At 43.4% G+C, this 13137-nt stretch overlaps 1 protein-coding gene and 1 long non-coding RNA gene across 3 annotated transcripts in view; one reads left to right on the top strand and one right to left on the bottom strand.

Moving 5' to 3' along the window:
• HEPHL1 (hephaestin like 1) overlaps nucleotides 1–13137 on the bottom strand; it is a 33826-nt gene that overhangs the window by 10035 nt on the left and 10654 nt on the right. For both annotated transcript variants that reach the window (XM_085064929.1, XM_085064938.1), the window contains 9 exons: nucleotides 12002–12181; nucleotides 10782–11036; nucleotides 9616–9784; nucleotides 8810–8946; nucleotides 8523–8654; nucleotides 5853–6064; nucleotides 5287–5437; nucleotides 3891–4103; nucleotides 1164–1377 (listed from right to left, as the gene is read on the bottom strand). In XM_085064929.1, the coding sequence (XP_084921055.1) occupies nucleotides 1164–1377; nucleotides 3891–4103; nucleotides 5287–5437; nucleotides 5853–6064; nucleotides 8523–8654; nucleotides 8810–8946; nucleotides 9616–9784; nucleotides 10782–11036; nucleotides 12002–12181 (1663 nt within the window). The remainder of the gene's footprint in view (nucleotides 1–1163; nucleotides 1378–3890; nucleotides 4104–5286; nucleotides 5438–5852; nucleotides 6065–8522; nucleotides 8655–8809; nucleotides 8947–9615; nucleotides 9785–10781; nucleotides 11037–12001; nucleotides 12182–13137) is intronic.
• On the top strand, nucleotides 4–3623 carry LOC146444971 (uncharacterized). The gene is made up of 3 exons (XR_014853173.1): nucleotides 4–338; nucleotides 713–802; nucleotides 2838–3623. It is a non-coding gene; the product is annotated as an uncharacterized LOC146444971 (long non-coding RNA).

Below are 13137 nucleotides of genomic sequence, written 5' to 3' on the forward strand. Positions count from 1 at the left end.
TAAGCCACAGGAAGATGATAAACAAAGCCTGACCTTTGAAAGCAAATGCCATCATCTGATACAAGAGGGAGCTGCTTTACCTTTCCCTCTTGCTGTTGTGTACTGCATAGGCTGGATGCTTTCCCAGCATGATGATAAAGGGAGAAATGTGTTTTCCCTTCTGCACCTGGAAGAGGATGTCCTCCAGATTTATTGCTGCTCCCATGGGATCCCAGAGGGCTGACTCGCCGGCAGAGGACACTCACAACCCGCTGTGCAGCAGAGCATTCACCCTCTTCTGGGAGCAGCTGTCTCCTGGCAGCTCATTTCCAAGGTGCCCCTGGCAGGGGAGTTGCAAGGTTGGCTCACAACACACTAAATAAAACCAGAAAAAACCCCCAGGGATACTGCTTACTGTAGTAATGCACTGTGTGTGCAATAGCAGCCTTTGAAAACAAACTGGCGTTTGTTTTCTTTAAACACCCAGCATATCACCTGAGACTCTTCAGGTGTATTTTTCACAGACTGCTCTTCTTCTTTATAAAGAGCGGTTTCCCAGATGCTTTTCTAAGGTTTATTTTTGATGTATATTCCTTTATGTTTACACTGAAGTGTCCTCAGAGACCAGTCTAGTCAATATGATCTGGAATGTGCATTTTTTCTCAAGATTTTTATTCCTTAGCACAGTGCAGTGATTCACTTGTAGGGGTTACTTATGGTCTCGTTTTTTCAGGGGATCCAGGGGCTACCGTGCTGCAGGAAAGCAGGCTCAGCACCCCCTTCAGGCATCTGCATTGCCTACAGGAGCTCACATCTGAAACAGGTACGTGGGTTTCTCCTCTATGAAAGCCAGAGCACTGGGGATGACAAGGCTGGGGAGAGTAAGGGAGAGGAGGGAGTTGGGGAGCATCATTGTAAGGCTGAGCCAGGGCTGGAACACAAACTTGGAAGCCTTCTTGGGTTCAACAACATTACAAGACACTCTGAAATGAAAACATTTGAAACTGGTGCCTATGAACTTGTCTAGTCTGAGAGGCTGTGACTATAAATATGTTTTTTCATATTATGTTTGGCGAAGAGATCCTCCTAGAAAGTACAAGGCTAGCATCATGAAATGGTGCTTCAAAGTTTCCCCTCCATTATGAGTGTGTCCTGTGCCCACAATTGTTTTTTGGTTTGGGTACCTTTCCTCATAGCTGCTGATGTTGTAAATCTTTGGTGCTGAACTCTTATTTGAGGCATAGTCCCACTCAATTTCCTCTGCAGCAATGTAGAAGAGCCTCATGGCTCCGTGCTGCTGTTGGGCTCGGGTGGTGTTGTGGCAGCTGCTGACCTCGTAGAGATGTTTCATCCCGCCAACAAAGTGATCAAAAGTCCTGCAAACCACTTTGAATGTGCCTGGAAAGAAAAGCACAATGAGATTTAAGCAATTGAAAAACCTAAAAAGCAGCTTGGCAAATTAGATCCTGTGTATGTCTCTGATCTGACCTCAGACAAACCTAATCTATGATGCTGTATGGAAAGTCAAGCAAGGGGATGTTTATATGGAATGATAGAATATTCTAGGCTGGAAAAGACCTCTGAGATTATCAAGCCAACCATCAGCCCAGCACTGCCATGCTGTCCCTTAATTCCACATCCACACATCTTTTAAATACCTCCAGGGATAGTGAGTCCACCGCTTCCTGGGCAGCCTGTTCCAATGAAATAAAACTCCCTGATACAACCTGAGGTTATTTCATCTTGTCCTGTCACTTGTTACTACTTGGGAGAAGAGACTGACCCCCACCTACTACACCCTCCTTTCAGGCAGTTGTAGAGACCAATAAGGTCCCCCCGAGCCTCCTTTTCTCCAGGCTTAACATCCCCAGCTCCCTCAGCCACTCCTCATCAGACTTGTGCTCCAGACCCTTCCCCAGCTCCCTTTCCCTTCTCTGGACACACTCCAGCCCCTCAATGTCTTTCTTTCAGTGAAGGCCCCAGAACTGAACACAGGATTTGAGGTGTGGCCTCAGCAGTGCTGACTACAGGGAGACAATCCCTGCCCTTGTCCTGCTGCCACACCATTGCTGATCCAGGCCAGGATGCCATTGGCCTTCTTGGCCACCTGGCCACACCCTGGCTCATGTTCAGCTGCTGTTGAACCCCCTGGTTCTTTCCTGCTGAGAAGTTTTCCAGACACTCTGCCCCCAGCCTTTGGCATTGCATGGGGTTATTGAGAACCAAGTTCAGGACCCCAGTAGGATTTGGCCTTAGTTTTGCTCCATAGGAAACACTAGCCTGCTCCATCTTTGCTCAAAAATCACCATAAATTACTTCTAACTATTGGAGTTCAATTAGCTTGGCCAAGGAAACTCTGAAAAGCACTTAGATGTCTGGCAGCAGGAACAAGCTTTCCAGTGAGCTTTCATTGCCTGTGAGCCCATACTGCAGACATACCCATGAGGAACACAAGAAGATGTAGGAGGAAGCATTCATTGCAAAACTCAGTAAAGGCATGGAGAAACAAGGGGTGTGTTTCAGAGTAGCTTGTTCCTTGTCCCTGAGCACAGAGCCACTGTGGAAGAGACTCTCCTGCAGTGTGCTGTAATCAAGCTAACAGAGACCTCTGCAATACAGACACGGACACACTATACAGGAATGTCTGCTTATAACCATTTGTCTATGTGCACAATTGAGATAAACTGCAACTTTCTGACCCTTTGCATTCCCTCCATGAAAGGCCAAGACACCATGGGCTTTTTTTTTTTTATGGCTCTGGTGGTCAAAAACTGTAGTGATTGTGGGAGCATATTTTGGCATTTTCATGGGCAAATTTTAATATTTATACTCTCCTTCTCTCTTTCCCATTTACTCAGGCAGAAGCTGACCATGACAATGTCCTGTACAGCTCCACCTGCTAGCACTCTAGGAGGAAAGGACGAAAGCACTTTCACTGCGATTTTGTATGTGAGTCAGTGATAGAACCAAAATTAGAAGCATAGCTCTGTCCAGACTAGATCTCAATCCATTCCTTGTGCTTCTAGGGCAAAAGTGATGAAAAAGATAAAATAATGTGTAATTTTTTTAAAAAATCACATGCATTGGTGATTGTAAAGATCTGGTAATTCATTCAATTTCCCTTGTTGACAGTAGAAGGTTAGCCAAAAATGAATAGTCTCTTAGAACAGTTGTTTTGTGTGATCCCTACACAGATGGTGGAAATGTTTGGGATATTCATAAGAAAAGTTTAGGTTGTCTTATAGGATCTGCAACAGAAGTCTAACCTGGCACATACACAACACTAATGTACATTTTTATCAGGTGCTCTGGCCAAGGATGGCTTTTGGTGTAGCCCTGTACAACTCTGATGACTGTTGATTTAAACAGTGTTGCACCAATGTAAAGCAAAGTAATGTTGCACTCTATCTTATGAAGCTTATTTGGTGGCTTCAGCAAACAATTCACCCTCTCCTAGTTTGAACTATGAATCACTGGATTATCCAGGAGACTTAAAAGTATCTTTAATGTATAAACTTCTGAAGAAACTCCTGAAGTCTGACTATTATTGAAAAGCTATTCTTGAAGTCCTAAAATACCCTAAGTGATGCTGACTATCCACATAGCAATTTTCTTTTTTAAAAGTCTGTTTGGAGAATTATAGAGATTCTGTGAGCATCCTGCTAGTTCTCTCTGCCTGCTGCTCTGCCCGTCCCGAGGTCATTAAAGCCTCTGCTCTTTGGTGCACGTGCATGTTTGATTTACAGCACCTTCCCAGAAAAGTAACCCAGCCTGAATTCTCAGCTACACTGGGTCCCCAGAGTCTCCATGCTTTCAGCCTCCTTGTGCAGAGCAGAGTATCTCACTGACTGTTGTTTTGGCTGACTGGTATCTGCAAGTGCCACACACCCAAAATGAGTTCATGCACATACCCACACGGTCTGGCTGCATTAGTGCTGTCCCTGATAAATGAGGAAACAAGGCCAGCCCGTCCCTCGTCGTCCCTCTCAGGTCGATGGTGTTGCCTTGGAAATGAACCCCATGCATGTCGTAGTGACTGCCCAGCCCAATGAGGTGCCAAGAGACCTTGTCGTTCTTGCACATGGTGAGGCCTGGCAGATTGCCATACAAGTAGCCATTGACAGCTGGAGGAGAAGAAAAAATCCCAGTTAGCAGCAGGTCCACAGAAACTCATCCCAGAGCCTTCTACCACCTTTCTGGCCAAAGACTTATGACTCAGCAAGTCACTAAAGGGGCATTTTGTGAAGCAAAGGTAACACTGGAGGGCACCAAAATAATATCTAAGTGCTATTCCTATAAACTTGGAACTTCCACCTCTTCGGTGTTAGCCTGTAAAATCTTGAAACAGCCCTTTGCAGTGATGTAGAGCTCCTCCTCCAAGCTTTTCAGTGTACACCCCTGACACCAGTCAAGTGTATAAATCACATACCTCCTTTCAGCCTGGGGAATGTATAACCAGGTCATTAAGGCTATGGAGAGGGCCATAAAGATTCTGAGTTACAAATTCCATTCTGATGAAGCCTTTTTATGTGATTTCAACCTTTGACATCCACCTTTACTTCCTAAATGTGTATCTGTCTTTTACAAGGGTGTTATGAGGCTCAGCTCCCTAATCCTTGAGTGTTCTCTGTGATCAATGTGTGAAAGATGTTATAACAGAACAAAACTTCAGTACAAGATTCATCTCATAGCAGAAGAATAAAGTAGATGGGTCCAGAAAGCCCCCAGGGTTCTCTAACAATATATATTTTTTAAAAAGATAGGTTATGTGATTTACTCAAGTCTGTTGTGCCAGGGACACCTTCAGGGAGATCCATGCTGAAGTCAGATGCTTGCATCCAGAAATTATGTTTTAAAACATTTTTGGCCATTCCCCTAGTCTTTGGCTCTTCTTTTCCAGAGGTGATCACTGCCCAAATGGGAGATGGCAGGGCAGAGCAGAGAAGGTTTACTGCCTGAATCAGTGCCAAGGCCAGCAGTGAAATTTAAAACACTAGTGAACATTGGCTTCTCTGCCAATGCCTATCTCTGGCATTATGCCTTTTATAGATCTAAGTATTGTGTCTAAGACCTCTGCTCTGTTCCCTTCTCCAGCTGTAGTTGGTAGTTGGATGCATTCATTGCTATTGTGACTGGAGTTTCAACCTGCACTCCAGAGGCATCAGGAGCTGACCGTGAGCTGACTGACAGCTTTCCACCTCACTCTTCAGTGCACTGCATTCGGCTATGAATCATAAAACCTGTCAACTCATCTTCCTAATGTGATTGAAGAAAAGGTATAATTAACAGATACTAGGTATTTCATACCATGCATTTTGTTGGATTCCATGAAATCAGCATCCTTTTCATCTACTTTTGTAGGGTCTCCAGTAAATGCTTCAATATTCTTGTGCAGATACCAGCTGTCATTCTCATCAAAGATTGAAAAGAGGAGGTAAAATTCTCTGTCTATTCCTTTCTGTAGACAAGAAGCAAGACAAGACATTAAAAAAAGTCTATTCAATAAAAATGAATAGGCTTTTTTAACAAAACTTTCTTTCCCCTGAAGCCACTTTCTTGCTAAGTCTGCATAGAGACAGGGGTTGGCACTCTTTCATCAGCCAGAAGGGTAAATAAAGTGTCCATTACTCGGTGTGAAAAGATGTATTCATTGCATGGAAAAGACAGAAAAACTAGGGAAGAGCCAGGATATTAGGGAATGACAGCTGCTTCTTCTTCTTCTTCTTAACCATCCCCTTAGGTCAGCTTTCACCCTGAAGAGTGACATTTGTTTAATCTCGGTAAACTGAGCTGGGAACTGGCAAATTCCCCATTTGGGAGCCCCCAGTTCACCACCCTGATGTCAGGAACAAGCAGAGGTTCATGCTGGGCACCTGTGTCCCGTCGTGGTTCAGTGTGTTCTTCCGACAGACCAGCAAAGGTCCCACGAGGCCAGAGTTGGTGTCCTTGACAGCATCAGTGGCTGAATAGTACAGATAGGTCAGGCACGGGGGGTCACTCTCTGTTGGACCTCCATTTTCAGGCACCCTCCATTTGTACGTGAAGGTTTCACCTGGCTTAACGTGGGCTCCTGGCTTCAGGTAGCCTGTAGAGAGAAAGTTGAGATGCACCAAGGTTAAAGGAAAGATTTGTCTTCCTGACGACGAGAGTTAGATGGAAGTCAGACAGATTTGCTGATTTCTGTGGAGAAACTCCCCCTTGCCACCTGAGCTCAAGTGCCATCCCATAGTCTGGGCAGTTATGCCATGGGGATATCTCACCAAGTCCCATGCCATGGGGACAACCAAGCCCATTCCTCGCAGAACAAGTTTAGCCACTTTACTCAGATACGTTCCAACGCTACGCTGGATTATCTGGATTCAATCAGACAAGACATGCAGAGCTCATCCTGGTGCTTAAATGGCTTCCTCTAATGTTTGTAGCTTACCTGCCCTATCATGGTATTTATCTGTGGCACAAACTCAGACTCTGCTTTTCATTAAGCACCAACAAATCAATTATATTAGTGAGTGGAGCTGTAGCTGTGGCTCTTCAGAAATTCAAAACAAATCTCTTACTGGTAATTGTTTCTTTCTGATTTTGTAGCAATGCACAGGAGCCTCTGTCAGCATCTCCAGAGAGTGGATGATAGTGCTTTTTGTTGGAGGCTACTTTTAAGGGATTTGAGCCATTGTCTGCTGCCACACAAAGGGTGGATATAGATTTTGTTTAGTACTTAAGCCTCCATTGTCTAGATTTTCTCAGCACAGTCAGTCTCTAATATTCCAAGAAACTAAGACACAAGTGAAAATAGCAGTATTATGTCTGAACAGCATGGTATTTGCTGCAAGCTGCAATACAAAGTAGCGCATGGCTTCCACAGTATCCGATACTACTGGATTCATCCTGCAACAGTGCTCAATAAGGAAAACTGGATTTGGAGATAAAAACCCTCTGAGATTGACAAATGTCAAATGCAAGGGTATTTCCTGAGACTACTATTGAAAAAAACATGTCTGTGGACATCTCTAGATGTAGATATGTTTATTTACAGTATTTTCACATTAATAAGCTGCACTCAGACAATGCACAACCTCTGAAAAATTATTTACCCTCAGCCTCTGCATGTATACCTACAGGATTTCTACATGTAAACACTTGTAGAAAGATGTAATAGAAATCCAAGGCACAAGGGTTAAAAGGAGAGAAGAAGGGGCAGAAAGATTATTGATGAATCTGGTGTCAGATTCCTCTCCAAAGACCCAGAGGTATGTCAGCTCACATGGCTGCTGAATTGTAGGTTTTGGTTTGATTTTGCTACACACCAAAGTGTGCAGTGCTGAAGGGCACTATTACCAGGCAATGTTAAATAAAAGCACGACAGGACTGCAAGCACAGGGAAGCTGCACTTCCATGGAGATCTGTCTCTGACATGGGTGGCATTAGGATCTGTGTAGATAACTTCAAGGCTGAACTCAAGTCAGTTGTTTTTTCATGCTTTGCCCCCTGGCAAATTTGCTGAGTTGCAAGGTCAGCAACAAGAGCCAACAATTTAATAAAGCCTTTTGCATTGATTTTATTGTATGATGAGTTTTACATGTTGACCTAATTCTCTCTCAGCACAGTTTTCAAAAGAGGGATTATGTCCCTTGAGTTTCTTTTGATGTGTTGTAGTGGAAACAAAGCAATTTAGGCAACAAGAAAACTACCTTTCTTTTCAGTGCTGAAAATGCAGCAGAAGCTGTTTCAGAGACCACAGCATTATGTCTGTAGATGCTATGAATGGGATTCAGTTCACCTTAATATGGCCATGTCAAGTTTAGTCCCTAACCCAAACTCCAGATTTCTGTAGTTGATGGAGATAGAATCACATCTCCAGAGGGTCTCCTTGTCACTGACTGTAAAAGGTGCCTACCAATTAAACATGATACTTTACATTCAATAGTTAAACTTAGGCGATAAAGACCCTGTTCTTGCACAAAATGAGAGGAAGAATTTCATAAATGCTCCATTTCAGCGTTCATGTATTTATGAGAATTAATAAGGATTATCACTGCTTCATGTTCCAGGGGAATCAGATAAAAGCTCCCTTTGACACTGACTATCCTGACAGTAAAGCATGGGCGATGCCCAGCCTGGATTAGAAAACTGGGAGTGAAGCAGCTGAGACGGTGTGGGTAGCTACATCCAAAGACTCAGCAGGGTCATCATGCAAGATCCTAAGATTCATAATTCTGGAGCATGTCCAGGGGAGATGCATTGCTTGCAATGGAGCAATATTAGATTCAAACTAATAGAAATTGGATTGCTCTTGTGATTTTCGTTAAACGTGAACCTAAGCTAGTTTTAGCCATCTTGTCAGGCACATATCCAAAGAGAAGAACCATCACATTTTCAGACTGTGGAGTCCCATGGATTGTGACATGAAGGGTAAATACAAATAACTCAAATCATCCTTTCTGTGCCTTAGCACCCACAAAAGGGCAAACCTGCAGAGCTCAGCAGCAGATGTTTGGACTCAGGTATTCTGGATGAGACAATACAGTAATACATTCAAAACTTACCATCTAAGTAGGGAGCACCTTCCGACAGCTTGCTGAAGCTTACACCGTGGGCCATAATGCTATAGCTTCTTCTGGCTTTGTTGGCAAAAGTAACCAGCACTGTATCTCCCACTTCAGCTTTTATAACAGGGCCTTAAAAACAGAGTGAGGGAAGGTGTTAGAAGGACTGCTCTAGCATATTTCCACCAATAGAAGGGAGGGCTGCATGCATTAAATTCTCCTCTCAGTCCAAGTGGTTCTACATTCAAACCTGATGTAAAGACAGGAGGGGAAAATATTCACTGTACCAAGTATTCCCAGGTGCTTCATGTCCTCTGACCAAGTCTTCTTACTGAACGTTGCATCAGTATATCCCACATAGCGAACTTTCCAGTATTGCCCTCCTATTCTGTCAGTCCCTTGTGTGAAATATGTTGCAGATTCGCTGTGGAATTAGCAAATTGGACTGGTTAAATAATTGAAGGTTCAAGCAGAACCCTTCATTTCAGATATAGTTATTACTCCAGACATAGGAGAAATGACCCCCAAGTTACTAATCTCCATGCACTTTTCTAGCACACAAAGAAAGGTATTAGTGAATTAGTTGACAAATGAGCATTCATTGTACATAAGACTTTTATGTTTAACCCTGATCTACTTAGGGAAACATCTTTATCAACTTAGCTTAGGGCAAGAACTGTGCACAATGTGTCTCTAATCCTCGCTGGCTTTTCTGGGAGACACAATAATGCAATTTGTCTCCGTCAGTAATAACAGGGGGGAAATTCTGCCTCTGTGACACCTCTGAACTGCACTGATTGTAAGTGTGAGAACTTCCCGAAGAGTCTCAATGAAGGGTCATTAACTGTGTTGAACTTGGCATGCTGCACTTTCCCCATGGATTTAATGGAGTAAGATAAGTGCTTCCAGAAGGCACCTTGAAACATCGTAGTTATGCATCTAGCTTCCTGGCAAGGTTGTTTAAATCCATTCCTCCCTGCCTCTTTCAATTAAAATTAATGACAGTGCAGGACCTAGCCCTGGTGAGTCACTGGGGCAGTGTAACACAGACTCCTGAAATTAAAGCACAACAGGAGTTGACAAGAAACCTTACCTGCCAGTGGCGTTCAAACCCTGCCCAGTGAATTTATCATAACCGTCAGGTCCATAATTCCAGAGCACTTCTTCAGCAGCAATGTAATATCTTCTCTTGTGACTGATTGGTGAAGAGTGAGACAGGTTTTTTTGGCAGATCTGAACATCATATAGTGCCTCCATGCCACCTGGGAGGAGAAAGAGTCTGGAGACCATCCCTGACCAGCTGCAGACCATCAGCAATCTCGTGGATACAAATGAACATTCAAAACTCTCTGGGAGCTACATGGATTGGAAACAATTACTACAGTCCATATCTATTTCAAAAGACATTCTCTGTCTACAGTGGGCCAGATGCCAACACCCTTTGTTTGCAAGGTGGTACTTTATGTAACAGGTGAAACCCACTGACATCAATGACACTCTTTAGTGGACTTATTTGCTCAATTTCTTAATCTGCACAATGATTTTGGAGGTCTGAGTGCCCCCAGAAATCTGCAAAATGGCATCATCTCTCCCTGACTTCCGTTGAAATACACACTACTTATTTTCCCTGAATGTATTTGTTGCTTGCCAGAATCAAGTCTGTTTTGCCAGATGCAAAACCTACTGAAATCATTGTGTAAAAATTCTCCCAGCTCATCTCTGTATGATAATTCTACATTGCCTGCTGCCATGACACCTAGATTATGATACATGCTTTTGGGGTCTCACACCACACAAGTATCACAACATCACCTTCAAATTCCTCCACAAAATGGTTTCTGAAAACACTGCCAAGTTTTGCCTGATTTCCTTAAAGCAAAAAACTATTAAGTGTTTAGCTGGCATGACTTTTTTTTCTTAATGTGCAAATACTTATCTACAGCAAAACTGGTGATGAAAGCTCTTCTGCTCATCAAAATCTCGAGTTTAGCTGGGAGCATTGTGACAGTGCTGGGTCTAGTCAGTCTTCCTCAAATGAGTTACACAGGCAAGTCATTCATACTAGCTGAAGATTTGGCCCAACGTGTATAATTTCTGCTGGTGACTAAACTCATATTCATGATGTTTATCTGGTGCATCAGTCACAAACTGTTTCAAAGTCACAAAAAAAGTGTCAAATCCGGCCTTCCCCGGAAACATGTCCCAGTTTTCTCATCCAAACACAACAGAGGCTGATGAGGGAGATCTCCAGCAGCGTACCTCGTAAGTGCTCGTTAACCTGGCACGTTATCAGCCACCTCCCGGGGCTCCCAGGCGTCATCTCCGCCGTGATGAATGTCGCTGGGAAGAGGCCGACGACATCTGCTCTCTGGTCTCTGTTGGTGAATGTGTGGCCGTAGAAATAAGCAGCATGGATATCTATCTCGCTTCCCATGCCAAACAAGTGCCAGGCCATGGAAGTGTCAGCACACATCTCCAAGCCGGGGAGGTTGCCATATATATAACCGTTAATTGCTAGAAACAAAAGTATGAGACTTTATGAGAGGTGAAAGAAAAGTGCCTCTGATCCCATTTCTAAGGGTGATCCTTTCCTGGCCCAGAAAAGAAACTACTTGAATGCTCACACTAAATGAGGCCCTCACAGGCTCCTTGATGAAGAGTAGCATTTTGAACATACTTCTCTGGATGATTAAATGCCCCAAATTCTCTGTCTGTGTCTGTGAAAAACTTCCTGGATAATATCAAGATGTTGCAAAGGCCAAGTCATCACCAAAAAGGCCTGATAATAAGGTTAACTTGTTCTGCAGCTATTTAGCATGGCTGAAATCTATTTCCTCTTATTCTGAGTCATAAATATACCATTATATGCCAGGCTCAAGCAATTTAGGTCTGAAAATTATATCAGCCAAATCAGTGTAGTCAGCTCTCTCTTCCTCAGCTTCCACATCTGATAATGTATCAGGACGCTAGGAGAATGAGGCTCATATTTTGCGAAATATTTTATTTCCTAGACTCCCTGGAACAACCAAAATGTACAGAGATATTTGGAATTAACCTCTTACAACAAGTGTCCAAATAACACAAAGTACCATATGTCTGAAGGGCAGGAGTGGTTGTACCAGCCAGCCCACCATCCACAAGCCCTTTGAGAATTCTTTCAATATGCAGATCTCAAAATGCTCTGCAGCTCTCTTTGCTCTTTTCACAGCTGGACAAAAAAATGGCTTAAATCTGTTGCCTAAGATAAAATGCTAAACAAATGTCAGAGCTGGGCATGAAAGCCAAATCTCCTTTCTGCAAACCAGCGTGTCATGCTGTATTTAGGGAGAGGTTTTTATCAACCCAGTACTTCAACATTCTGATCCATTCCTTGCTGACACAGATAAAGGAGAGACAGCATGGGGGACAGAAGGTCCTACTGAAGTGAAAAGAGCCTCGTCACTGGTCTAGGTTACCATTTGCTCAAAAGTCCTTCTTACCATGCATTCGGTTACTGGTCTGGAAACCTTCATCCTCTTTGTCAACTGTGTCTGGTTCTAAGCAGAAGGTGTTTATATTCTCATCAAGGTACCAGCTGAAGTTTTCATCTACAATGCTAAACATCAGGGCAAAAGCATTAGCAGCACCAGTCCCTTCTATTGTGGTCTCATCTGCAGTTCCTAAATTGCAAACGAAAAGGAAAGTGATAAAAACTGCCTTGGAGAGGATTGAATTTAAAAGTGACAATAACCTTGGAGCACTCAAGGAAATACAGTGCTTTGTCCACAGTCTACAGGGCAGGATAAATCTCTCTAATTTTGCTCTTTTAAGATATTTTGCCCCTCCTCTAACAGACTTTGAACAGATGAGTGCCTCCAGAAGGCAGTTCATCTATCTAAGTCAAGCTGATATTTCAGTATCTCTTTGATCCGACATGAGAACAAGTACCTGCCAATATCTGTTGTCCTGTTTCCCCCCTCTTTGGCCCATTACACCTAACCCTGTCTCTTAGTCAGTGTTAGTTAGCATCTGTGTTCCTGCACAGTGAGCCAGGTTGTGAGCTGGATCTATCCAGAAACCAGTAACTCATGTTTTTTTGACAAGGAATTAAGGAATGGTGAGTGGTAGCCTGCATTTCTGTTGCATGGAAGCAAATGCTGAACCAAACCCCCAGAGTAGCCCTCTAAATGTGGCTCACTCTCCACAGACAAACAAGGACCCATGAGAAGTACCTAGGACTAGATACTTTAATGTAAAAAGGCTGAAGACAGGATGAACAGAATGTATCCCAGGTAAGTTCAGTATAATTATGCCAGTGTTTGTTTGGGAAGCAACCTGAGACTATAGGACTGGTGATACCAAGTGGTCTGTTATTAACCACTGGCAGGTGTAGGATTCATCCAATCATCCAGTCTATCTCTGATCCCATGAAAACCTTCACTTCCTCTGCCTTCTACGGGAGTGAACTGAGAGCCTTGCTGCCAGTCCTGTGTGTACCACCACTGGCTGCAGGACTAGAGCAGTAATGTCATGTAGATATCCACCTGAATTAAAGGCCAAACATGCAGATAACCTGGCCTTTCAGGCTAGGAGTGTTTGGAATATGCTATCTCCTAGCTTCATGTGTTGTTGCAGT

The sequence above is a fragment of the Lichenostomus cassidix genome, chromosome 1 (assembly GCF_008360975.1).
Source record: "Lichenostomus cassidix isolate B80296 chromosome 1, HeHo_3.0, whole genome shotgun sequence".
Taxonomy (NCBI): domain Eukaryota; kingdom Metazoa; phylum Chordata; class Aves; order Passeriformes; family Meliphagidae; genus Lichenostomus; species Lichenostomus cassidix.